The 26,596-nt window shown below is 42.0% G+C and overlaps 1 protein-coding gene across 1 annotated transcript in view; it reads left to right on the top strand.

Moving 5' to 3' along the window:
- prmt3 (protein arginine methyltransferase 3) overlaps positions 1-26,596 on the top strand; it is a 97,306-nt gene that overhangs the window by 36,597 nt on the left and 34,113 nt on the right. Inside the window, 3 exon segments of the mRNA NM_001140336.1 lie at positions 1,665-1,743; positions 11,683-11,870; positions 12,999-13,085. Coding sequence (NP_001133808.1) covers positions 1,665-1,743; positions 11,683-11,870; positions 12,999-13,085 — 354 coding nt within the window.

Below are 26,596 nucleotides of genomic sequence, written 5' to 3'. Positions count from 1 at the left end.
AGCCTGTCTAACGTTAGACCTAGCATCTTTGTTAGCTAGCTTGCAAGCTAGTTTGTTTTTGCTAACTAGCCAAAATGGCAAGCTAACCTGCAATTAAAAAAAAAAAAAACGAAGTTTATTACAGTTAAATAACGTTAGTAGCTAGCTAGTTGCTAACTTTGAATATAAAAATGTGCTGGTTTCGGTTGGCTGTTACACAGCAATATAGCTAACCAGCCAGCTTACTCTGATAGCTATGGAAACAGTGCATGTGTTCAGACAGACACTAATAATAAGAGCTTCATACCTGGATGCAGAGTGTTGCGGTACAATTCTGTAACCATTTCCATGTCTTGATTTGGTGTAAAATGTCCTCTTAACAAAACACCCCCCAGAGTTTTCAAAATACTTCAGGTCTTTTCTTTGTATTTTCCTTTTCTTATGCAGATGGACGCCTACACTACGCTCTTAACCCAAACAAAATATTGTGACCAAAACTAACCACAGATGGTGATGACCTGACGTTAAACACCAACGCCATATATTAAGAAAACTCTTATCAACCTTTGCCCAAACCTGATAGTAGTTGGTCACATTTTTATTATATTAAGTTATTTAAATCTCACCTCGAATTTCAATTGCAGTTGCTTGCTCGACTATATTTTCCCATGTTTAAAATCACCAGAGCGGAATATAATTCAAGACGTGACTTGATCATATGAAATAGACAATCAAATCTTAATTGATCCATTATACAGAGAAAACGGAAATGTGTTAGAACTTGCTGTCACAGTACCCATCCCCACCACACAATTACCGTAATATTCGGACTATTAAGCGCACCTGAATCTAAGCCGCACCCACTGAATAAAAAAAAAAATATTATTTTGAACATAAATAAGCCACACATGTCTATAAGCCGCAGGTGCCTACCGGTACATTGAAACAAATTAACTTTACACAGGCTTTAACGAAACACGGCTTGTAACAAAAATAAATAGGCTTTAACGAAACACGGCTTGTAAAAAAAAAAAAAATTGCAGTAAGCTTTAGTTATCTTTTTGCACTGAGTCAATTCCTCACGCTGCTGTTTCCAACGTCTTATCATCGACTCATTAAGACCAAGCTCCCGTGCAGCAGCTCTATTTCCTTTTCCAACAGCCAGATCAATCGCCTTCAACTTGAAAGCTGCATCATATGCATTTCTCCGCGTCTTTTCCATGATGAGGGTGACAAAAGACTACCGTAATCAGAATGATGGGAAGTTTGAGAGCGCTCGATTCAATCTGAACAGTAAACCAAAAAGTTGTTTGACATTAACCTGTTTCGGCAATTTCATTGGTCTAATGAAAGCTTCATGCCGGCAAAAAACTGAGCACGTCACAGAAAGTTGTTTTTTTTTTTTTTTTTTTTTGTAAAAATTGAAAGTGGGAAAAATCCATATATTAGCCGCGTCATTGTTTAAGCCGCGGGGTTCAAAGCGTGGGAAAAAGGTTGCGGCTTATAGTCCGCAATTTACGGTACTCACATTACAGTCTGCGAGCAGCACAGGGTCAACTCTGGAGTTAAATGCCTTGCTCGAGGGCACATCGGTAGTAGGTGGCACCTGAGATATTGACAGCAACCCTCCGATGTATGTCTCCCTGACCATTGTATTGTACTGATCTGTCCTCTCTCTCTTCAAGGGTTACTTCCTGCTGTTTGAGTCAATGCTGGATTCGGTTCTCTATGCCAGAGACCTCTATCTGGCCGAGGGGGGCTCAGGTGAGTCACGAGCACACACAATGTACCTTACTTAATTTCTCCCCTTGGGAAAAATGTGTTGCACTATCATGTACACTTTTTAAAATGGCATTTAAGAAAAGGACAAGAACAATACAAATGGACAATAAAAGAACGATGCACATTTGATGGTTCTATACAGCCCGCTGGTCTTAGTGATTGAATAGGGACATTAACCCAAGCTACTAAGGAGGAAAATCACATCACATCAAATGATTGTCAGTCAAAAAGTGATTGAATTCATATAGAACGACCCTATACCCTACTGTATATGTACAGTATATACAGTAAGAAGACCCCCCCCCCCCCCCCCCCCCCCTCCAAAAAAACAAAGAAACAAACAACATAAACACTTAATATGCTAGATCAGGTTTTTTACGGTCTCTCTCTGTTGCCCTATCTGTTGTGGTTGATGATATTGTGGGTGGAGCTTAAAATGGCATTAGACGTTGCATGACCGTCATATGACCTCAATGACTGAGCAGAGCTATCAGGCAGCTTGTTTTTCTTTTATGGACACATGGACATGGATGCAAACACATGCATGGACACGCGCACACACCCACACACCACACCGCGCTCACTTCAGTATTGTTCCACTGGTCCACCGAATGCCCCCTGTAGGAAGTGCAGTAGAAGGCAGTAGCCATCCAATGCCAGTTCAGTGTGGTTTTATATGTACATTTACAACATTTGATAGTGTGTACCTGTCTCCAGAGCCTTATCTCCGGCTGTGCATGCCACTTTGCATTTTACTGTGTATCGATTTAAATTAGAAAAAGGGTGAAAAGTGGAGCAACTGTAGTTTTAAATTATAGGAGAAATCACTTGCTTTATTTTTTACTGAAGCGCAAAACCACAGCAGTTGATGCATTGCAAAGTTTTCTTTGTGTGTGTAAGCACACTAGAGCAGGGACGATAAATCGAAAACTAGACACCAACATTGTCTTCGTCTTACGTCTTTGGGGCGGCAGTGTAGCCTAGTGGTTAGAGCGTTGGACTAGTAACCGAAAGGTTGCAAGTTCGAATCCCCGAGCTGACAAGGTACAAATCTGTCGTTCTGCCCCTGAACAAGGCAATTAACCCACTGTTCCTAGGCCGTCATTGAAAATAAGAATTTGTGCTTAACTGACTTGCCTAGTTAAATTAAGGTAAAATAAATAAAAATAAAACAATTACCGAAGCAACTTTTCTTGTCACAATTTTTTTTTCTTCCTCTCGATTTGCGTACTGAATGAGCAATGCTGAAAGTATTCTTTTGTGGACAGAAACGCATAACATAACTGGTATTGTAGCGTAGCATCTGTCAACAGACTGTGGGACTCGACGACTACCGAGGAACTTTGTTCCGGTGCGCAGATTTTTCATCACTCACCATCACGGACAAATCACGCTTAAAGAGTCAAAAATAAATTGGACCATTCTGGATCCTATTTGAACAGGTTGCATATCAAAATATAAATCATGCATTCTCTGGACATGTTAGATGAAATAGCTAACTTATTTTTTAAACCATACCATCTCAGTTGTCTTACTTCTTAAAGGCACTGGAAAAGGTTAGTCTAGAACCCTGCCGCTAATGGAAATTAACTGTGCATTAAAAGTGAAACAAATCGTTGTATTTATCGTTATCAAGCAAAATGGCTAAATTTTTTGAGAAGAGTTTTTGTCCATATCGCCCAGCTCTAGTGTGTACACATGATGGCAGATGGTACACAGTACAGTATTTCACTGCTTTTCTGCCTGTGTGTTTTTGTGCTTTTTACCGCATGTGTGTAGCCCATGCCAGCATGTGCACGCACTGGTGTGTGTGAGAGAGCATATGGATATTCAGGGTCAGCTGCTGTCTGTCACTGGCCAGGCTTAATGATTTGTGACAAACAGGGGCCTGACACAGGAGTAGTTCTGAAACACTGCCTTTTACTGGCTGTCAGGGACAGCAGAAAGGTCACACCTGGAGAGGGAAGGACGGAGGGGGGAGAGGGGGGAGCAGGAAGAAAAAAGGGTGGGGAGAAGAGGGTGCAGACTAGAGAGAGAGAGAGAGAAGGAAAGAGAGATTAAGATGAGGGTAGAAATTGAGAAAATGAGAGGTCAGAGAGAGGGATGGAACGAGATGAAGAGGAAAGAGGGGGCAGAGCCAGATGAGGGGAGCAGAGGGAAAAAAGAAAGAAAGAATGAGGGATAAATAGTATAGGTAAGATACTGAATCCCCACCTTCTCTGATTTCTCTTGGTTGGAAGTCATTATTTGTCAAGCATTCTCTCATTTTTGGGGTTTCTTATTTCACTATAACTCACTGATGGGCGTGTGTGTCTTCATGCGTGTTATTTCTCTATCTCCTGTGCTGCGGTGTGTGTGTTTTTACATTCGTGTGTTTCAGAAGTTCCCTCATTCTACCCAGCACATTAACCTCATCTTCATCCTTAAATGTATCCCCATTCACCAGAGTCGTCCAGCGTCAAGGGATAAGGGATCTTTTTTGTCCGTCTACCCATACCCCCCCACCCCCAAACGGGCTGTGAGCAGCGAGTCGAGAAGGACACAGATGTCAAAACCATGAATCTGGGGATGCCTGTGTACCCCCCCGACTCGTTCTCTTTCTCGCTCTCTCTCTCCGTCTACAGTACAGCATCCCTCCTCCCTTGCATTTTTCCTATTTTCTTCTCTCACCCCCCTCCTTTCTCTCCCACCCCTCTTTCTCTTTTTCTCTCTCCCCTTTATTTTTCAGGCCTGTTCCATTCCTGCCCAATCAGCATCCCCCTCCTCTCACTTGGCCCTTATAATTACTAACTTGCTCCAGTAATCAGGGAAAAATTAAGTGACAAATCTGTCGTCGTGGGTGGTGGTGTGAGTGGCAGGTGTCACTGTGGCTGAAGAGCCAATCAGAGGAGCCCGTGAGACACTCATCACATAGCTGTCACCATCCATTCAGAGTCTTCCTGTTTCTGACACAACACAACTAACATTATCACAACAGAACTTGCCTACTAGTAAGTCTAGCTAACATTAGCGAACAAATTAAGTATAAAATTACACTTATACTTGTTTACTTGACTTTTATACTCTCTAAATTGACTCTTTCAAATAATTTACTGGCAAGTTTTCCACCGACAAACTGCATTAGAGAAGTAAAGCGGAAGTGGAATCCATCACTTCCGTTGTTTGGCTGTGCCCATAGCAACGTTTGAAAATGAGGTGGATAGCTTGTATTATTGACCATGGGGAGGGGAGTATGTTCATTTGCTAATATGCGCTATTCTGCAATGCAGGTTAGGTTGAATTGAGCTCTAAGGTTCTCGAACTTGCTATGGTGATTGCCACAGAATCTCCTCTGAAAGCTTGGAAATCTCTCCAACATAGGGACGCAGCCCCAGAAATACAAGCCTGTTGAGATGGGAAAGGGGGATACCTAGTCAGTCCAACTGAATGTATTCAACTGAAATGTGTCATCCAAATTTAACCCAACCCCCTCTGAATCAGAGAGGTGCGGGGGGTTGCCTTAATCGACATCCATGTCTTCGGCCCCCTGGGAACAGTGGGTTAACTGCCTTGCTCAGGGGCAGAACAACAGATTTTTACCTTGTCAGCCCGGGGATTCCTTCCAGCAACCTTTCGGTTACTGGTAGTCAGAGACAGAACAGTCTGTACAAGGTTTCTTCTGTCACTGTATGATTCTCTTCTGTGGCCTTGTCGCATGAATAAATGAGAGAAATACTGTGTGTTCGTGCGTGCGTGCGTGCGTGCTGGCGTGTGTGTGCGTGCGTGCTGGCGGAGAGACAGTGTTAGGGGAATACATGAAGTGCAGGATAATAGTTTATTATTAAGTGCCATAACATCTTATATGAGCATTGTCAAAAAATAAAACTTCAAATTATCACCACAACATCGAACTTGACCTTTGCCGAGTGTTTCCCGTAGAAGGTAATTGTCTGCTTTTAGGCAGATATAAAAATGACAATTAAAACATTGCCGGACACATCTCTCAATGTATGACTATTGCCTGCTTGTCTTGGTCTTGCACTCTCACTAGCGAACAATATCAACTCGGTCCAACCCGCGACTGTTCACGCACTCAGTAAGTCTGACATACACAGTTGTATTGACAAACATGAGCTAGTTACTGCCTGGATATGTATCTCATTCTGTTATCCCATTTACACACTTTTTACATTTACAGTATGTTTTTCTACACTGAGAAGGTGTTATGTTTTTTCTGGAATTCAAGTTTTTATTGTCATGTGCACCAGTACAGTGATATGCCTTTCTTGGTTGATCTTTTCCAACAATGCAGTAGTACTAGAACAAAAACACATGAAAAATAGAAATAAGAAGAACACGAGAAAGCAAGTAAGCTATATATAGGATCACTTCCAGGGCCACTGCCAATACCATATTTACAATGTGCAGGGATACTGGAGTGGTAGGGTTAGATACAGTATGTATTGGGGTAAGGTAACTAGGCATCAGGATATATTATAAACAGAGTAGCAGCAGCGAATAGGATGATTGTACTGTATGTGAGTGTGTGCTTGTGTAGAGTCAGAATGAATGTGTGTGCGTGTTATGTATGTGCGCAAATTAAGTGTGTTGGAGTGTCAGTGTGAGTATGTAAAATGTTCATAGATTGAGTGTGCATGGAGTGCACATTTTTGTATAAAATAGAAGGGTCAATGCAGATAGTCAGTGTAGACATTTTGTTAGCTATTTAGCAGTCTTATGGCTTGGGGTTAGAAGCTGTTCAGGAGCCTGTTGGTGTCAGACTTGATGCTCCGGTACCGCTTGCCGCGTGGAAGCAGTGAGAACAGTCTATGGCTTGGTTGGCTGGAGTCTTGAACATCTTTCCGGGTCTTACTTTCTTGCCATCCTACTCAACTACATACTACTGTTTTCCTGTCATCTTTCCTTTCTTTTTAAAATAATGTGCATGTATCCATTTTTAGCACCAAAGCAATCCACGTCCATGGATTTCACAATGAGTTCTACAGTGGACAGCATTTGCTGCAATAAAAACGAGACATTCTGCTGTTCGTAGCTTCCCGCCAGTCGGTGTGTCATGTACAGTCTACTCTTCGATTTTGTGTTTGTGACAGTAGGTTATTCTGTGACAACTTTGAAGTGGTTATGTCTTTCGTAATATCTAGCACTTAAGCATATGGCTGTAATGTCCCTCCATGGGGGGGAACAGTCATGGCCCCAAGCGCTTCAGCCTCTGCCAAATCACCAAGCCGATTAACCAGTCAGATGAACACATTTTTAGATGTTTAACGTTTACAAAACACATTAAGACTCATGTTTAATGTTCATTTCAAATTCATGGATTAATGTTTATAGAATACATTCAGATGGGGTTTAATGTCTGTGTATAACCAGAGCCTGGTTTGGCTCTGTGGCTGTATCGAGGTGAATTACTCCCTTGATTTAATTCTGAGTTGCAGGAATGTTTTAAAAAGATATATTTTTAAAATACTTAAAAAATGGATTCTACATCAAGCATGTTTTGTATTTTTGTCCCAGTCATAAACATGAGTCACAAACAAGGTCAATATTGACAGAAAGTGTAAAAAGTAGGACAGAGCGGCCATAAAGGTCTGGTATTTGATGGATATACTCATTACTGGTGCATTATGAAATGGATGCCGAGTCCCACAGCAACAAAGTCTCTTATAATGGGGTTTCAATCCGAGAGGGAAATTCATGTTTCATACTGTTAGGGTAATGTTTTCAAGAACTTCCTTGCCTCCTTTCCGCTTTTATAACTGCTATGAGAAATTGGTCAGCATATGATAAGCTAAATATGGTAACAAGTAGTCAAATCCATGTTTACTGTTGTACCTGCCTCGTAACATGATATACTGAATATCAGTATATCATGTTACGAGGCAGGTACAAGGACATTTCTAAGTGATCCCAAACTTTTGAAAAGTAGTGTATGTACATACATACATACATACATACATACATACATACATACATACATGCACTACTTTTCAAAAGTTTGGGGTCACTTAGAAATGTCCTTGTTACTGAAAGAAAAGCACATTTCTTGTCCATTTAAACATCAAATTGATTATAAATACGTTGTTGACATTGTTAATGTTGAAAATGACAATTGTAGCTGGAAACGGCAGATTTTTTTTGGGAATATCTACATAGGCGTACAGAGGCCCATTATCAGCAACCATCACTCCTGTGATCCAATGGCACGTTGTGTTAGCTAATCCAAGTTTATCATTTTAAAAGGCTGATTGATCATTAGAAAACTCTTTTGCAATTATGTTAGCAAAGCTGAAAACTGTTGTGCTGATTAAAGAAGCAATAAACTGGCCTTCTTTAGACTAGTTGAGTATCTGGAGCATCAGCATTTGTGGGTTCGATTACAAGCTCAAAATGGCCATAAACAAAGAACATTCTTCTGAAACTCATCAGTCTATTCTTGTTCTGAGAAATGAAGGCTATTCCATGTGAGAAATTTCCAAGAAACTGAAGATCTCGTACAACGCTGTGTATTAGTCCCTTCACAGAACAGCACAAACTGTCTCTAACCAGAATAGAAAGAGTGGGAGGCCCCGGTGCACAACTTAGCAAGAGGAAGGATCTGCCCCTTTTTTAAAATTTTCGCCTAAAATGACATACCCAAATCTAACTGCCTGTAACTCAGGCAGAAAGGATATGCATATTCTTGGTACCATTTGAAAGAAAACACTTTGAAGTATGTGTAAATGTGAAAGGAATGTAGAAGAATATAACACAATAGATCTGGTAAAAGATAATACAAAGGGGATGTCTGTGTACCCCCCTGACTCACAGCCGTTCTTTTGTATTTTTTTTGTACCATCTTTGAAATGCAAGAGAAAAGCCATAATGTATTATTCCAGCCCAGCTGCAATTTAGATTTTGGCCACTCGATTGCAGCAGTGTATATGCAAAGTTTTAGACTGATCCAATGAACCATTGCATTTCTGTTCCAAATTTTGTATCAAGACTGCCCAAATGTGCCTCATTTGTTTATTAGTAACTTTTTATGTTCAAAATTGTGCACTCTCCTCAAACAATAGTATGGTATTCTTTCACTGTAATAGCTACTGTAAATTGGACAGGGCCGTTAGATTAACAAGAATTTAAGCTTTCTGCCAATATCAGATATGTCTATGTGCTGGAAAATGTTCTTGTTACTTACATCCTCATGCTAATCGCATTAGCCTACGTTAGCTCAACTGTCCCGTGGAAGGGACACCGATCCCAAATAAGTTTTAAACAGGTCAACATTCCGAAAGCCGCGGGGCCAGATGGATTACCAGGATGTGTACTCAAGGCATGCGTGGACCAACTGGCAAGTGTCTTCACTGGGATTTTCAACCTCTCCCTGACCGAGTCTGTAATACCAACATGTTTCAAACAGACCACCATAGTACCTGTGCCCAATTAAGCGAAGGTAAGCTGCCTAAATGATAACCCCCCGGTAGCACTCACGTCGGTAGCCATGAAGTGCTTTGAAAGGCTGGTCATGGCTCACATCAACACTATCGTGTCGTAAACCCTAGACCCACTCCAATTCGCATACCGCACCAACAGATCCACAGATGATGTAATCTCAATCGCACGCCACACTGCCCTTTCCCACTTGGACAAAAGGAACACCTATGTGAGAATGCTGTTCATTGACTACAGCTAAGCGTTCAACACCTATAGGGCCCTCCAAGCTCATCACTAAACTAAGGACCCTGGGACTAAACACCTCCCTCTGCAACTGGATCCTGGACTTCCTGACGGGCCACTTCCTGGTGGTAAGGGTATGCAACAACACATCTGCCACGCTGATCCTCAACACTGGAGCCCATCTTCCCCTCCTATTCTCCCTGTTCACCCACGACTGTGTGGCCAAGCACGACTCCCAACACCATCATTGAGTTCGCTGACGACACAGTAGTGGTAGGCCTGATCACCGACAATGACAAGACAGCCTATAGGGAGGTCGTCAGAGACCTGGGCGTGTGGTGCCAGGACAACAACCGCTTCCTCAACATGAGCAAGACAAAGGAGCTGATTGTGGACTACAGGAAAAGGCGGGCCGAACAGGCCTCCATTAACATCGACGGGGCTGTAGTGGAGCGAAAGTCTTGAAGAGGGCATGACAACACCTTTTCCCCCTCAGGAGACTGAAAAGATTTGGCATGGGTCCCCAGATCCTCAAAGCGTTCTACAGCTGCACCATCAATAGCATCCTGATCAGTTGCATCACCGCCTGGTGTGGCAATTGCTGACCGTAAGAGGGTAGTGCGTACGGCCCAGTACATCACTGGGGCCAAGCTTACTGACATCCTGGACCTATATACTAGGCGGTGTCAGAGGAAGGCCCAAAAAATTGTCAGACTCCAGTCACCCGACACCATCATCATAGACTGTTCTTTCTGCTACCGCACGGCAAGCGGTACTGGAGCGCCAAGTCTAGGACCAAAAGGCTCCTTAACAGCTTCTACCTCCAAGCCATAAGACTGCTGAACAATTAATGAAATGGCCACCTGGACTTTTTATATTGACCCCCCACCCCCCTTTTGTTTTTACACTGCTGCTACTCCCTGTTTATTATCTATGCATAGTCACTTTACAAATTACCTGGACTAACCTAACCTGTAATTATATATTTTTTTACTTTAGTTTATTTATTAAATTTTTTCTTAACTCTATTTCTTCAACTGCATTGTTGGTTAAGGGCTTGTAAGTAAGCATTTCACGGTAAGGTCCACACAAGCAAATAAAATTAGATTAAAGGTCCCGATTGCGAACGCAACTGCAGCGTTGATAGCAAGTCAGGAATTCAGATTCAGCGGTGGAATCAGGGGGAAAAGGCATCCAACTCAAAGCCAGACTCCTCAGAACTCTTAATTCATAAATAAGCGACAGTCGCCCAGTGTCTGACCAATATAAATGTGCCTTTAGCTTTCTGTCATTGTAGATCACACACTGTTGTGGTCATCTCCACCGTAGACTGAGGCTGTGTCTGAAATCTATCTTGCATGCTACTTACTAAAACTGCATACTGTGTGCTGATAGTGCTACATACTATTTAGAATGTACTGTTTGGTAAAATATATGCAGTAAGCAACAAATATCAACATACTAGGCTCAACCATACTGACAATGCGCAATTGCGTTATTTTCAGCCATTTGTTAATTTTGGTACAGCATGTCCCCTTATATGATTGTCAGCTGTTGTCAAACACATGTTGGTCTGAAAATATGATTTTCTTCCTCAATGCCATGCAGCAAATTCGTACTATATTAAAAGCCGAAATGAGTATGGCATCCGGGCATTTTGAAGTGTAAAACATTTTTGAAACGTTGTGTACCCAAACAACCTACTATTTAGCATGCAAGCACGGGTATCTGGACTTGGCCATATATCTCCACTCCCTCCCTAATAGGGATGGGCACAGTTAATTGAATATCAGGAGTGATTTGTTTTATTTTCAAGCTCATTTTCTATCTCATGGGCTATGGCTTATGGGTTGCGTTTTACACGAAAAGGCATTTTACTATCATAGCGCATTTTCCCCACTTCAAATAGCGATTAGCCTAGTACAGGTATGAACCAACAGAGGGTCCACAAGAAACAGATCAGTGCAAATCACTCAGTTCTATGATGGCGACAGCAGACTTCTCTTTCATTGTTACTGTTAGCCTAGTCTACTGTTAGTTAAAAACTACAGATATAACACCCTGAAAACAACTGCACAATGTCTGCTGTTGTGGCATTTTGTGTCATTCTGATTGGTGATGAGAGTAGAGGATTTATTTATTTTTCTGAATTAAAAAAAAATCGCGATATTCGAATAGTGAAATAATTTCAAATGCATATCCCTACTCCCCTATCACTCTTCTCCTCTATGTTCAGTCTGTCCATACATCTTACTCTCTTTTTAGTCTACCCTGATCGTTGCACCATCAGCCTGGCGGCAGTGGGCGACACGGAGAAGCACCAGGACCGTATTGCATTCTGGGATGACGTATACGGGTTCAAGATGGCGTGCATGAAGAGGGCCGTGGTGCCAGAGGCCGTGGTGCAGGTCCTCAAACCAGACACACTCATCTCTGAGCCTGCAGTCATACAGGTATATACACACACAAGGTATATAGAAAGGAAAAAGGTTACAGAAATAGTGGGTGTAGAGGGTGAATACAGAGCGAGGGAAAGAGAGTTAGTCGTAGAGAGAGGGCGGTCCCTGGAGACACTTTGTTGTTGTGTGTGGCAGTGCTCTAGTGCTGGGTGATTGATAAGTCTAATCCTTGTTTAAGTTCCTCTTTAGGAAACTTCATTACTCTGTCCCCCCTGCAGATGGAGAGGCACTCACTGAGCTGATGGAGAAAACACACATACACACACACACACCGCAGAGAGACTACACAAACACCGCAGGGAGAGTACAACACACTCACTAATACACACACATTACAAGCACAATCATCCTCACAGATCCTGCACTTACATACACCATATACACACACATTGCATTTCCTAATGGACTTTCTATATCACACACACAAATGAGAGCATGGATACCTTTTTAAAACCATTTTTATCATATTCTCTGTCTTTTCCATGGATGCCCCTTCCTCTACCCATCCTCCATTTTGTGAAGTAGCATGTTCTTTTCCACGTCTTTCCCATGATGAACGAGCGGAGCAGGTGAAATAATATAATTTGAATCCTCTAATCGATAGTTTCTCCCCTTTAGTGAAAAATGGACAGCTCCCCCTTGGCCCAAATTGCATGGATTCTCGTCCATTGCCTCCCTCTGATACGACCCAATAATATTCCATTAAGGATGGTCGGAACGGCGTAAAATTAAGAGCCTGTCTCTCAGGGAATTGCAAATCCCTGTTAAAACAGTTATGGCTTTTCCTCTCAGAATGTTAAGGAATGTGCTTTAGAAGGTGAAATTGAAAAGGGGTATAAAGCCATCCCTAGTTGTTGTACTTTTTTAGGTATGTAAGTCCTTTGTTGGGGAGTCTAACCTCTTGTTTTGGCAAGTTCTGTTTTTGGTGAATAGTACTCAAGAACAGGGGAAAAGCAGTCACCTTTAGTACAAGTGCTTAGTTCTCTTGTATCGCTTATACTTCACTGTTCTTCTGTCTCTTGCTTGATAAGACCAAAAGCGTGTTATAATTTCCTGGTTTGTTTGATTACAGAATGTGAAAGTGTGTGTATTGATCTTTTGTTTGTGGACTCCTCTCCCCAGGGGATCGATTGTAACGCAGTGTCTCTCTCTGAGCTGGAGTTTGCATCAGACTTCTGCCTAAAGATAACAGACAGCACAGACTGCACGGTGAGTCGCGCACACACACACACACACACCCCTAACTCAATCTTCTGAGTTAATCAAGGCTGTCAGCGGTGAGGATTGATCACAGGTGTGGTGATAAATGGGGCCAGCTAATTGGCTAGGAAGGATCAGGTGGGTGGTACACCAGTGTGATGGATAGACAATCCTCCTGATCCCCAGGTGTGGCTGACTACATGCATGTTGCGTCACGTGTGAAGGGAGTTTGTCACACCAGGGAGACCGCGTTACATACATGGGGTGTTCTTTCTGTACCTGAAATATAAACATTTAATGCATATTTCATTTTTATGATAAATATGCACATTTTTGTGCCTTCTCCAATTTCTAATCAGGTCAAAACTCTACAGTGGGGTGGTGGACGTTTGTGTCATGTTCAATATGGCACAACTTGGCCAACTGAAAGTTCAGGTAGTACCTCCCCATTTAAAAACGTTCTGTGCCATTTCATGCCTACTGGGAACTGCTTTCTCTTATCTGTCTCTTATCCCGAGTACAAACCACTGTCATGTGCCCTTGAGCAAGGCACGTAAACTCAAAATTGGTCTACATCGAGGTGTGCTGAAATGTGGCTGACCCTGAGCCTCTCAACGTGCTTTGTGTGTATGGGGTTTTTGGGGGGCAGAAGAAAAATGTACATTCTAACCAAATGGAGTATCCAAATAAAGAATCTAACACTAACAGCTCTAACACACCTGATAAAACTGGTCTGATAGTGATAACCATGATTAGTTGATTATTTTTAAACATTTGCGTAAGTGCTGCAGTGGAGCAAAAGCCCACACTTCCAGACGCTTTCAGGACCGGAGTCAGAGATCCCTTGTTTACATCTTCTCCGTAACCAATCTTAGGCACTAGCCATGGGGTGGATGATAGTTCACTCTGTACGGTGAACTGTCATCCACCTATCATCTAGTCTATTCTATACTGTGCTGGCAGGCACTCACACCGCAGCTCTTTGTCTCCCCCTCCTCTGGGAAGCTCACAGACTGATCGGCATAGGGCTCTGGTCAAACGCAGTGCACTATGAAGGGAACAGAGTGCCATTTGCGAAGCAGCACACAGAGAGAGAACAGAGAGAGCAGAAATAGCCCTGGTGGACTCCGGCAAGTGATTTGTCTTTGGTGGCCAATTGTATTCTGAGATCATTGTACAGTGGGGCACCAGTGTCTCTCTCCACTATTTCAAAAGTTAATCAATAGCTGGTTATTATCTGCCTCTGCTCTTGGTCGGCCCCGTGGATCTAATGGAATTTGTAAACATCCTCTCATTTTTCCTCTTTTCACAGCCACATAATTGAACATCCACCTTTTTTATTTGTTCCATTTCTCAGAATGTGGATGACCTGTTGTAGGTTTAGAGCCTAGTGCAATGAGAAAAGTGGGGGGAAAAATGTATAAAAATAGTCATTTAAATCAATGTTTTTAGTGCTTTTGTGTTAATTATCTTGTATAAAAAAAAAAACTGCCAGATTTTTCCCTCAAAACTCTTAAGCTACTGAACATTTGACTGAAAATTTGACAATTAGCAGAATCTCTGGTGACAGGTGTTAAGGGTGGCTCTTGGGTGTCTGTGTTTGACCAGTATTTCAAAGGGGTATTGTGGATAGTGGCAGACTGTGGGAGTTGGAAGAAATTTCCCATAGACACTGGCCAGTTTCGTGTTTTCTCCCTTATGGGCTAATGTTAGGATTTTAGAGGCGCTTAATCATAGATCTTTGCCTATTGGTAACTTCTGCCCTGCGTGTGGACCACGTGTGAGGGAGAGAATGTGTGTGGGTGTGTATGATGGAGCTCCTGCTTTTGTTCTCCTGTCGACAGTCCATTCATCAGCGATGCCTGCCTAACCTTGCATTAAATGAACAGCACAACCCCTGCGTCTGCGCCGCTCACACAGAAGACAAATACCCCCTCTCTCTCCCTCCTTCTGTCCCCCTCCCCCCTTTTACTCTATCACTCCTCCTTTCCTCGCACGTGTAGTCCCAGAAAACCTCTGTCAAAAAGCATAGGTTGTGCTTGAAAGGTTTTGCATTCAGAACGATTATCACAAGGGGTTGTCTTGTTTTTATGTATTTTTAAACTGCAGGTTAATTTCATTCAGTCTTGTGGTTCAGTATCTATGCACTAGAGTTTAGTCCAGATACAACCAATTTTCCCCTTGGTGAGATAAAATAGTCCTTATTGAACTTTTTAAGACTAGTTACTTTAGACTAGTTTTAAGACTTTTATTACTCCAAAGCCATTGTTTGCTGATAATATCCACTAGAGATCATTGCCCTGGTTGCTGTGAATTGTGGGGAAAAAATGAACACAAGAAGTCATAAAACTATCCCTCACTTCAAAAGCCTCATAATGATCCTGGTTGGAAAGAGAAGGGTTTCCTTTATTTTTTATTCATTCTAACAACATTGTCTCTCGCTGCTGAAGAGGTTGGAAGAAACTCACTTTTGCTTGATTCGTCTTTCAACTGCTCTCCATCAAATTTAAATTGTATGGAAAAAGTGGCCTTCAAGTCAGACAGAAGGCGCTCTCTGAAATTTCAGGGATGTTTTGGAGCACATTAAGAGCAAAATTATTAAACTCCCATCGCTGGTTATTTGTCAGCATCACTCGTTGTACACCAGGTGAATGTCACATCAAACACCTTACCCCCTGGGTGCAGCCCCCATAACGTAACCCCCTGTGTGTTACTGAGTTTACAGTCGCCCCGCTGTGTGTATTACCAGAGTTTAACTAGGCAGGAATGCAGGGCCTCAGAGTTCTACTTAACATCAGAGATGTGATTTCCCCCCCCCAGTAATGAGGAAGTCCTGTCTGATTTCACATGGAGTATCTACTATTTTGTTTTACATAAAACTCACACACAATTAGACTACACCACTGAATTACATTTTCTCTCATTTCAGAGAGCTCAAATACATCTTCGCAATATTTGTGAGATAGGGAAGTATGAGTCGTCCAGCTAATAGAGTGGTACAGGCAACAGTGTCAGACTGAATTCTTGACAAGGGTTGCTTATGGGTAGTACTCCAAAAAGAGCTGTAAGGGGAGACGGATCAATGAAAGTGGCATATACACTGAGCATTAGGAACACCTTCCTTATATTGAGTTGCACCCTCTTTTGCACTCAGAACATCCTCAATTCATCTGGGCATGGACTCTACAAGTTGTTGAAAGCGTTCAATAGGGATGCTGGCCTATGTTGACTCCACTGCTTCTCACAGTTGTCAAGTTGGCTGGATGTCCTTTGGGTGTAACCATTCTTGATACACACAGGACATTTTTGATTGTGAAAATCCCAGCACTGTTGCAGTTCTTGACACACTCAAACCGGTGCGCCTGCCACCTACAACTGTACCCCGTTCAAAGACACTTAAATCTTTTGTCTTGCCTGTTCACCCTCCGAATGGCGCATACACACAATCCATGTCTCAGTTGTCTCAAGGCTTAAAAATCTTTCTTTAACCTGTCTCCTCCCCTTCATCTACACTGTTTTTGAAATGGATTTAACAAGTTACCTCAATAAGGGATCATAGCTTTCACCTGGATTCACCTGGTCAGTCTGTCATGGAAAGAGCAGGTTTTCCTAATGTTTTGTACAGTCAGTGTATATCAGAGACATATTTAAATATAAACATTCCAGAAAACCAAAACCTGAAATAGTTTGGCTAGTTCTATTTTACATCGAACGCATGTAAAATATTCTTCCAGGTTTAGCCCTGGACCAGTGGATACGGTGAACCACCTTGAATTTGATTAGGCTGTTTCTAGCGCTAAAAGAGAAAGAATGTTCTCTTGCTATGTTGCACAGATCCCAAAGTGTCATCCTCAAACACTGCTCCAAAATTATTTTCCTATAAAGATGGGTTATGTACGTAATTAATGATTGCATTCAGTGCCTTCAGATAGTATTCATGCCCGTTGACTTTTTCCACTTTTTGTTGTGTTACAAAGTGGGATTAAAATGCATTTAATTGTCATTTTATGTTAATGATCTATGCAAAATACTCTGTCAACGTGGAAGAAAAATTCTAACATTTGTAAAAGACGAAAGAAAAATAAAACACTAATATATCTTGATTATATAAGTATTCAACCCTATGACTCAATACATGTTAGAATCACCTTTTGCAGTGATTACAGCTGCTGGTCTTTCTGGGTAACTCTAAGAGACTTACACACCTGGATTGTGCAACATTTGCACGTTATTAATTTCAAAGTTCTTCAAGCTGTTTCAAATTGGTTGTTGATCATTGCTAGACAACCATTTCCAGGTCTTGGCATAGATTTTCAAGCAGATTTAAGTCACAACTGTAACTCAGCCTCTCCAGAACATTCACGGTCTTCTTGGTAAGCAACTCCAGTGAAGATTTGGCCTTGTGTTTTAGGTAAAGGTGTTTTGAGTAAAGCTACTGTGTCTATGTATGCGGATGACTCAACACTATACATGTCAGCTACTACAGCGAGTGAAATCACTGGAACACTTAACAAAGAGCTGCAGTTAGTTTTAGAATGGTCAAAACATGTTGATACAACAGTAGCTTAGATGGGGAGAAGTCTGGCCATAATAAAGCTGTGCTCTGCCTTTTTAAGAACACTATCAACAAGGTAGGTCCTACAGGCCCTAGTTTTGTTGCATCTGGACTATTGTTCAGTCGTGTGGTCAGGTGGCACACAGTGGGACCTTGGAACATTACAATTGGCTCAGAACAGGGCAGCACGGCTGGCCATTAAATGTACACGGAGAGAACATTAATAATGTGCATTTAAATCTCTCATGGCTCAAAGTGGACTTCATCACTACTTGTTTTTGTAAGAAGTGTTGACATGCTGAATGCACCAAAGTGTCTGTTTAAACTACTAGCACACAGCTCGGCACCCATGCATACCCCACAAGACATGCCACCAAAGGTCTCTTCACAATCTCCAAGTACAGAACAGACTATGGGAGGTGCACAGTACAACATAGAGCCAAGGCTACATGGAACTCTATTCCACATCAGGTATCTGATGCAAGCTGTAAAATCCAATTTAAAAAAACGGATAAAAATACACCTTATGGAACAGCGGGGACTGTGAAGAGACACACAGGCACACATGATAACACACACTACACACACGTACACATGGATTTTGTATTGTAGATATGTGATAGTAGAGTGGTGGCCTGAGAGAACACATTTAATGTGTTGTGGAAAGTGTTATGAAATGTAATGTACTATTTGTTATTGTATATAACTGCCTTAATGTTGCTGGATCCCAGGAAGAGAGTAGCTGCTGCCTTGGAATCAGCTAATGGGGATCCTTAATAAATACAAATAAAAAATATACATTGTCTATACAGTATATAGTCAAATATCATCTGCGTAAATTCCTTCAAATTTCTAATTGCCTGGGCCAGGTGTTCCATGCATGATAAAGATAGCAAAGGAGGACCGTGTGGACCAATTTGGATCAGTCTCAAGACGACAACATTTTGGAAAACAGTTTAATATCTGTTTATATCAAAGATGGGGGGCGATAGTGAGAACACTGGGTGGCATCCTTACCTTAAAAAAATAAAAAATACACTTATGTATTCACATCTCTCCCCGATGAACCTTTGTGAAAGGTTAGTGTTAATAATTTTGAGCATTAATGAACTTAATTGATACTTACATTTTAAATAGACCTATCCAGGTTATTTGTCTTTATTCATGCTATCCAATGCCCTTTTGAGTTCAATGAGAGAGATTTGGGCTCCCAGCGAGGAGGTGTCATCTATTGAGAGAGGTGGAGTTCTTATTTCTTTTAGAAAGGACTTAGTCTGGCTTGGTGTGGATTTACAATCAGAGTTGTACAGTTATTTATAGAAGCAGGAGAATCTTTGATTTATTAATATGGGTTCTGATAGTAATTCCCCTGTTTCAGACTCAATAGTTGCTGTATCAGCTAATTGATCATTACTGTGTAGCTTGTTGGCCAGTAAATGACTGGGACCATGGAAGTAATGGTTGAGTCTAATTTTGCCCTCTTTCTTATCAATATATTAAGTTCTGTCTTGACTTTGGAAAGAGTAATAGCTACCCGGTCTGAAAAGAGTGTTTGTTGACAATGCTCTAACATGGTTAACAACATTTCCAATTCTGGTATCTTCTTTAATTGTGATTTATTCAACCCATATGCAAATGCCAGTTGCATTATTTAAAACCCTTTTTTTTTTTACAAAACCATTGGTGGCATCCCATAGAATCTGGGGGTCGTCAACTGAATCTTTGTTTTTTATGGTTATTAATTTAGTTCAATTTCAAGTTGATCACAGAATGTAGGAGTTTGTAGTAATGAAACTTTGAAATGCCATCTTGTGGCTCTTTTAGGAGATTCTGACATTTGAAGTTGGCAGTAGTAAGTGGGGTGGTCAGAATTTCTATTTTCTTGATTAAAGTAAATAGAGGTATAGATAAGAGTATGAAATCGTCTGTTTGAGTAGAAAGTGTACGCTTTTCATTTAGGATTATGTGCTCGCCAGGCATCAATGAGGTTGTACCAGAAGAGATAAATTACTTCTATGCTTGTTTCGAGGCAAATAACACTGAAACATGCATCAGAGCATCAGTTGTTCCGGACGAATGTGTGATCACGCTCTCCGTAGCCAATGTGAGTAAGACCTTTAAACAGGTCAACATTCACAAGGCCGCAGGGCCAGACAGATTACCAGGATGTGTACTCAGAGCATGTGCTGACCAACTGGCAAGTGTCTTCACTGACATTTTCAGAGTCTGTAATACCAACATGTTTCAAGCAGACCACCATAATCCCTGTGCCCAAGAACACGAAGGTAATCTGCCTAAATGACTACCGACCCGTAGCACTCACGTCTGTAGCCATGAAGTTCTTTGAAAGGCAGGTCATGGCTCACATCAACACCATTATCTCAGAAACCCTAGACCCACTCCAATTTGCATACTGCCCCAACAGATCCACAGATGATGCAATCTCTATTGCACTCCACACTGACCTTTCCGACCTGGACAAAAGGAACACCTACAGTTGAAGACGGAAGTTTACATACACCTTAGCCAAATGCATTTAAACTCAGTTTTTCACAATTCCTGACATTTAATCCTAGTAAAAATTCCCTGTTTTAGGTCAGTTAGGATCACCACTTTATTTTAAGAATGTGAAATGTCAGAATAATAGAAGAGAGTATGATTTTTTTCAGCTTTTATTTATTTCATCTCATTCCCAGTGGGTCAGATGTTTGCATACACTCAATTAGTATTTGGTAGCATTGCCTTTAAATTCTTTAGCTTGGGTCAAACGTTTTGGGTAGCCTTCCACAAGCTTCCCACAATAAGTTGGGTGAATTTTGGCCCATTCCTCCTGACAGAGCTGGTGTAACTGAGTCAGGTTTGTAGGCCTCCTTGCTCTCACACGCTTTTTCAGTTCCGCCCACAAATGTTCTATTGGATTGAGGTCAGAGCTTTGTGATGGCCACTCCAATACCTTGACTTTGTTGTCCTTAAACCATTTTGCCACAACTTTGGAAGTATGCTTGGGGTCATTGTCCATTTGGGAGACCCATTTGCGACCAAGCTTTTACTTCCTGACTGCTGTCTTGAGATGTTGCTTCAATATATCCACATAATTTGCCTCATGATGCCATCTATTTTGTGAAGTGCACCAGTCGCTCCTGCAGCAAAGCACCCCCACAACATGATGCTGCCACCCCCGTGCTTCATGGTTGGGATGGTGTTCTTCGGCTTGCAAGCCTCCCCCTTTTTCCTCCAAACATAACGATGGTCATTATGGCCAAACAGTTCTATTTTTGTGTCATCAGAAGACATTTCTCCAAAAAGTACAATTCTTTTTCCCCATGTGCAGTTGCAAACCTTAAGTCTGGCTTTTTTATTGCGGTTTTGGAGCAGTGGCTTCTTCCTTGCTGAGCTGCCTTTCAGGTTATGTCGATATAGGACGCGTTTTACTATGGATATAGATTATTTTGTACCTCCAGCATCTTCACAAGGTCCTTTGCTGTTGTTGTGGGATTGATTTGCACTTTTTGCACCAAAGTATGCTCATCTCTAGGAGACAGAACGTGTCTCCTGAGCGGTATGATGGCTGTGTGGACCCATGGTGTTTATACTTGCGTGCTATTGTTTGTACAGATGAACGTGGTACCTTCAAGCATTTGGAAATTGCTCCCAAGAATGAAGCAGACTTGTGGTGGTCTACAATGTTTTTTTCTGAGGTCTTGGCTGATTTCTTTTTTATTTACCCATGATGTCAAGCAAGGAGGCACTGAGTTTGAAGGTAGGCCTTGAAATACATCCACAGGTACACCTCCAATTGACACAAATTATGTCAATTAGCCTATCAGAATCTTCTAAAGCCATGACATAATTTTCTGGAATTTTCCAAGCTGTTTAAAGGCACAGTCAACTGCCACCCCAGTCATAGACTGTTCTCTCTACTACTGCATGGCAAGCGGTACCGGCGTGCGAAGTCTAGGACAAAAAGGCTTCTCAACAGTTTTACCCCCAAGCCATAAGACTCCTGAACAGGTAATCAAATGGCTATCCAGACTATTTGCATTGTGTGCCCCCCCCAAAACCCTATTTTTACGCTGCTGCTACTCTCTGTTTATCATATATGCATAGTCACTTTAACTATACATTCATGTACATACTACTTCAATTAGGCCGACCAACCAGTGCTCCCACACATTGGCTAACCGGGCTATCTTCATTGTGTCCCAACACCCACCACCCGCCAACCCCTCTTTTACGCCACTGCTACTCTCTGTTCATCATATATGCATAGTCACTTTAACGATATCTACATGTACATACTACCTCAATCAGCCTGACTAACCGGTGTCTGTATATAGCCTCGCTACTGTATATAGCCTGTCTTTTTACTGTTGATTTATTTCTTTACTTACCTATGGTTCACCAAACACCTTTTTTGCACTTTTGGTTAGAGCCTGTAAGTAAGCATTTCACTGTAAGGTCTACACCTGTTGTAAACGGCGCACGTGACAAATAAACTTTGATTTGATTATCTAGCTAGCAAGTAATTTGCAATATATTACAATATTCTAGACGTGTTATATAGCTAGAGTTAGCTCGTCAATTTGCAAAAAAAGAACGTTGCTATCTTAGTTAATGATATTGTTGTTAGCTATGTTGGCTAATTAGCTAATGTTGTTACGCATTAGCTAGCTAGCTAGCTAACTTACCGGTCGCACAGTCCAAGTCGATGCCCGACCACAGTCCCTGTACTACCGCCTCTCCTATCATGGACAACACCTTCTCATGAGCTGGTCCATACGAATGGTCGATACCCCTTTCCAGTCTTATTCAACTCCCTGCCTCTTTCAGCTCCCTTCTTTTTTACGGCGTCCCTGTCCTTTGCCATGCTGACCCTAACAAGCCAATTTATATTTTGCCGTGTTTATCAAAAGTGTTGGGAAAACTTGTTAATAACCAACTGACTGGCTTTGTTTTTGTCTATAGTACTCTCTCTGGTATGCAATCTGGTTTCCGCTCAGGTTATGGATCTGTCACCGCAAACCTTACATTACAACCTTATTCTAAAATGGATTAAAAAAAATTCCCCTCATCAATCTACACACAATACCCCATAATGACAAAGCGAAACAGGATTTTAGAAATGTTTGCAAATGTATTACAAATAAAAACCCGGTCCCTTATTTACATAAGTATTCAGACCTTTTGCTATGGGACGCGAAATTGAGCTCAGGTGCATCCTGTTTCCATTGATCATCCTTGAGATCTTTCAACAACTTGGAGTCCACCTGTGGTAAATTCAATTGATTGGACATGATTTTGAACGGAAACGCACCTGTCTATATAAGGTTGACAGTGCATGTCAAAGCAAAAACCAAGCCATGATGTCAAAGGAATTGTCCGAAGAACTCCTAGACAGGATTGTGTCGAGGTACAGGTCTGAAGAAGGGTACCAAACAAATTCTACAGTGTTGAAGGTCTCCAAGAACACAGTGACCTCCGTCATTCTTAAATGGAGGAAGTTTGGAACCACCACGACTCTTCCTAGAGCTGGCCACCCGGCCAAAACGAAGCAATCGGGGGAGAAGGGCCCTGGTCAGGGAGGTGACCAAGAACCCAATGGTCACACTGACAGAGCACCAGAGTTCCTCTGTGCAGATGGGAGAATCTTCCAGAAGGACAACCATCTCTGCAGCACTCTACCAATCAGACCTTTATGGTAGAGTGGCCAAATGGAAGCCACTCCTCAGTTAAAGGCACATGACAGCCCAAAAGGCACCTAAAGGACTCTCAGACCATGAGAAATACAATTCTCTGGTCTGATGAAAAAGATTGAACTTTTTTGCCTGAATGCCAAGCCACCCATCTGGAGGAAACCTGGCACCATCCCTACGGTGAAGCATGGTGGTGGCAGCATAATGCTTTGGGGATGTTTTTCAGCGGTGGGGACTGGGAGACTGGTCAGGATCGAGGGAAAGATGAACAAATCAGAGAGATCCTTGATGAAAACCTGCTCCAGATCGCTCAGGACCTCAGACTGGGGCGAAGGTTCACCTTCCAACAGGACAATGACCCCAAGCACGCAGCCAAGACAACGCAGGAGTGGCTTCGCAGGTGCTTCAACAAAGTACTGAGTAAAGGGTCTGAATACTTATGTAAGTGTGATCTTTCAGTTTTGCATTTTTAATACATTTGCAAAAATGTCTAAATACCTGTTTTTTTCTTTGTCTTTATTGGGTATTGTCTGTAGATTGATGAGGGGAAAAAATAATTTAATACATTTTTGAAAAAGGCTGTAACGTAACAAATCTGGAAAAAATAAATGGGTCTGAATACTTTCCGAATGGGCTGTATTTCAGAAGAAAATGTGTTATTCGTAATGATCTGTCAAGAACAAAAATTGGGGAGTGGTAATCTAAATTGCATATAGCAGCTAAAACAAAGTATCACCCAAAATGACAGCCCCTCTTGATTTACTATGAAAGTTCTATTGGAACACCTGACCAACCCAGTTTTTGCGAATCCTAAAGTGGTCACATGTTATCAACTGAGTCTCGTGTAGAAATGCAAAATTTGAAAACCCTTCAAATGTGAGCCCCTTTACGTTCCATGAAATGATTGTATAATTTGATGGCCGGAAAGTAGGTTAGCGGTTAAAAGCATTGGGCCATTAACCGACAGATTGCTGGTTTGAATCCGAGCCGACAAAGTGAAAAATATGTTGATGTGCCCTTGAGCAAGGCACTTAACCCTAATTGGTCCTGTAAGTCGCTCTGGATAAGATAGCGTCTGCTAATTGACAAAAATGTAAACATGTAAATGTATTTGTTTGGCCACCCTAAACACCCACCTTATACACACCTGTCATTAGAATAATGAAGTACGGTGTTAATTAGTTGAAACAAGTATGGGGAATAACTGAAAGGACTATCGAATAATAACATAACTTAATGTGTATCTTGTTAAAATGGTCCAGTAGAGTAGACGTTTTCATTTTGGTTATGCACACATCACTAAGTTATTTGACATTGTTGGTCCAAGAATTAATCTAGTAGAAACTGCTCATTCTCCTCAATACTCACTTCGGAATGTGAGTGCGTGTGTGAGAGCCACTATCACACATTTCCTGCTCTCTACCCAATGTGTGTGTGTATGTGTGCAGGCACTGCGGCGGAACAGTGGGAGAAGGGAGCAGGCCTGAGTAGAGTAGGGAGGTAGGTGCGCTGTGTTCTGCACTACACACCAAGCAGTGCACTGACTGGGGCCTGGAGAGAGGGGTGGATAGGAGGAGGGGCACATTCACACTAACCCTCCCGTGAGTTAGCTGTGGAGGAAGCCTCCACGCCTGGATAAACCCCATCAAAAGCGTATTAGCCCTCCCTTCCTTCCCCCCCTTCCACTCCCCCCGTCCCCCCCTTTCACACTCCGCCTCCCCCTGCTGTATAATAGTATCTGGTCGAGCCACGTGGCGTGCCGACACGCAGTCGGGTAAAAGGGGAGTGATGATGAATTGCTCCCTGTTGGTGTTATCCGTGATGATAATTATTAATTTTCTCCCCCTCTTCCCTGGGAACGGGGGTCCGGAGTGTGGCGGCATTCCAGAGCAGGCCGCCGGAAAGCCCGCTGTCATCACTTATCCCCGACAGATCCCGGGCCGAAGGCTAAACGCTGATGAAAATAAAAAGCGCTCATTTGATTTGTCCCGTTTTCGCAGTTTGTGTGTTTTTTCCCCCCGTAAGTCCTCGTCTCTCATTCAACGTCCCCCTTTCTCACTCCCTCCTGGCCTCTCTCCCACCTTCTCTTTCTCTCTCCTTCTATTTTTCTCCCTCCCTCTCTCTCTCCCTAACCTATGCAGAGGTGGGTGGGCTGTAGTATTGGTGTGTAGCAGCCTTGTGGGGGTCTTATTTTTGGCTACCCACCATGGTTAACTAAGCCTGTACTCTGCTTCAGTCTTTGGTGTTTCACATTACAGTATTGAAGCTTTGAGCTGATTAAGCTGGAATTAAGCCTATTTATCCCAGTTTGGAAGCGTTTCCTTTTCACTTTTTCATTCTTCCATTTTACTTTCTGTACTGACATGCTATTACATTTTTCAGAAATACAGTAGGTTTTTTTAATAGAATTTAAACAGTATCATATCTTTTTTGTAATCATTTTCTGAGTAAGTAATTATTTTTCAGTCCCTTCCAGAGCTGAAGGTCGTTGAGTCCTTCTAGTGTTTTTTTATATGTGTCACGACTTCCGCCGAAGTTGGTTCCTCTCCTTGTTCAGGCGGCGGTCGGCGCCGCCGGTCTTTTAGCCATCAACGTTCCACTTTTCATTTTCCATTTGTTTTGTCTTGTCTTCCCACACACCTGGTTCCAATTCCATCATTACATGTTGTGTATTTAACCCTCTGTTCCCCCCATGTCCTTGTCCGGAATTGTTTATTGAAAGTGCATGTGCACGGTTATCTGGTGTGCGACGGGTTTTGTACCCATTGATTGTTCTGATTCCGGTGGTTTTTATTATTAAACTGCTCCGTTGTAAACACAGTTTTTGCTCTATTGCACCTGACTTCTCTGCCGCCAGTATGCACCCCTTACAATATGGATCATAAAGTCAAGATGATTGTTTCTCTCTTACGGAGCTCCAGAGCTTCACTGTGACTAACCCGCCTAGTCTAATTCACTGCTCAATTTCAACAGTCCTCTTATCCAGTTGAATGAAGGCCAATCTATGGTCTGGAATAAGGCAGTCATTGTTAACAAAATTAGATTTAGGTTTAGTTTTAGTAGTTTGTGTTGAGCAATTCATCATTAGTAGTTTTAGACAGTGTATTTATCAGGTTTAAGGTTTAGTTGTCTGTATTACGAGTCTGCTGATTTGTTTTGTTCAGGCAGAGTGTATTTGTCAGGATTATGAAAGTTAAGCATTCTAGAGACTTGGGTTCAGGTAAGAGCAGTGCTGCCAATGCAACCTGTGATCTCACGCTTTATAACGATGA

Source organism: Salmo salar, chromosome 26 (genome assembly GCF_965601325.2).
Source record: "Salmo salar chromosome 26, fSalSal1, whole genome shotgun sequence".
NCBI lineage: Eukaryota > Metazoa > Chordata > Actinopteri > Salmoniformes > Salmonidae > Salmo > Salmo salar.
The sequence above is the reverse complement of the archived record's forward strand: the minus strand, read 5'-3'. Positions and strand labels throughout refer to the sequence as shown.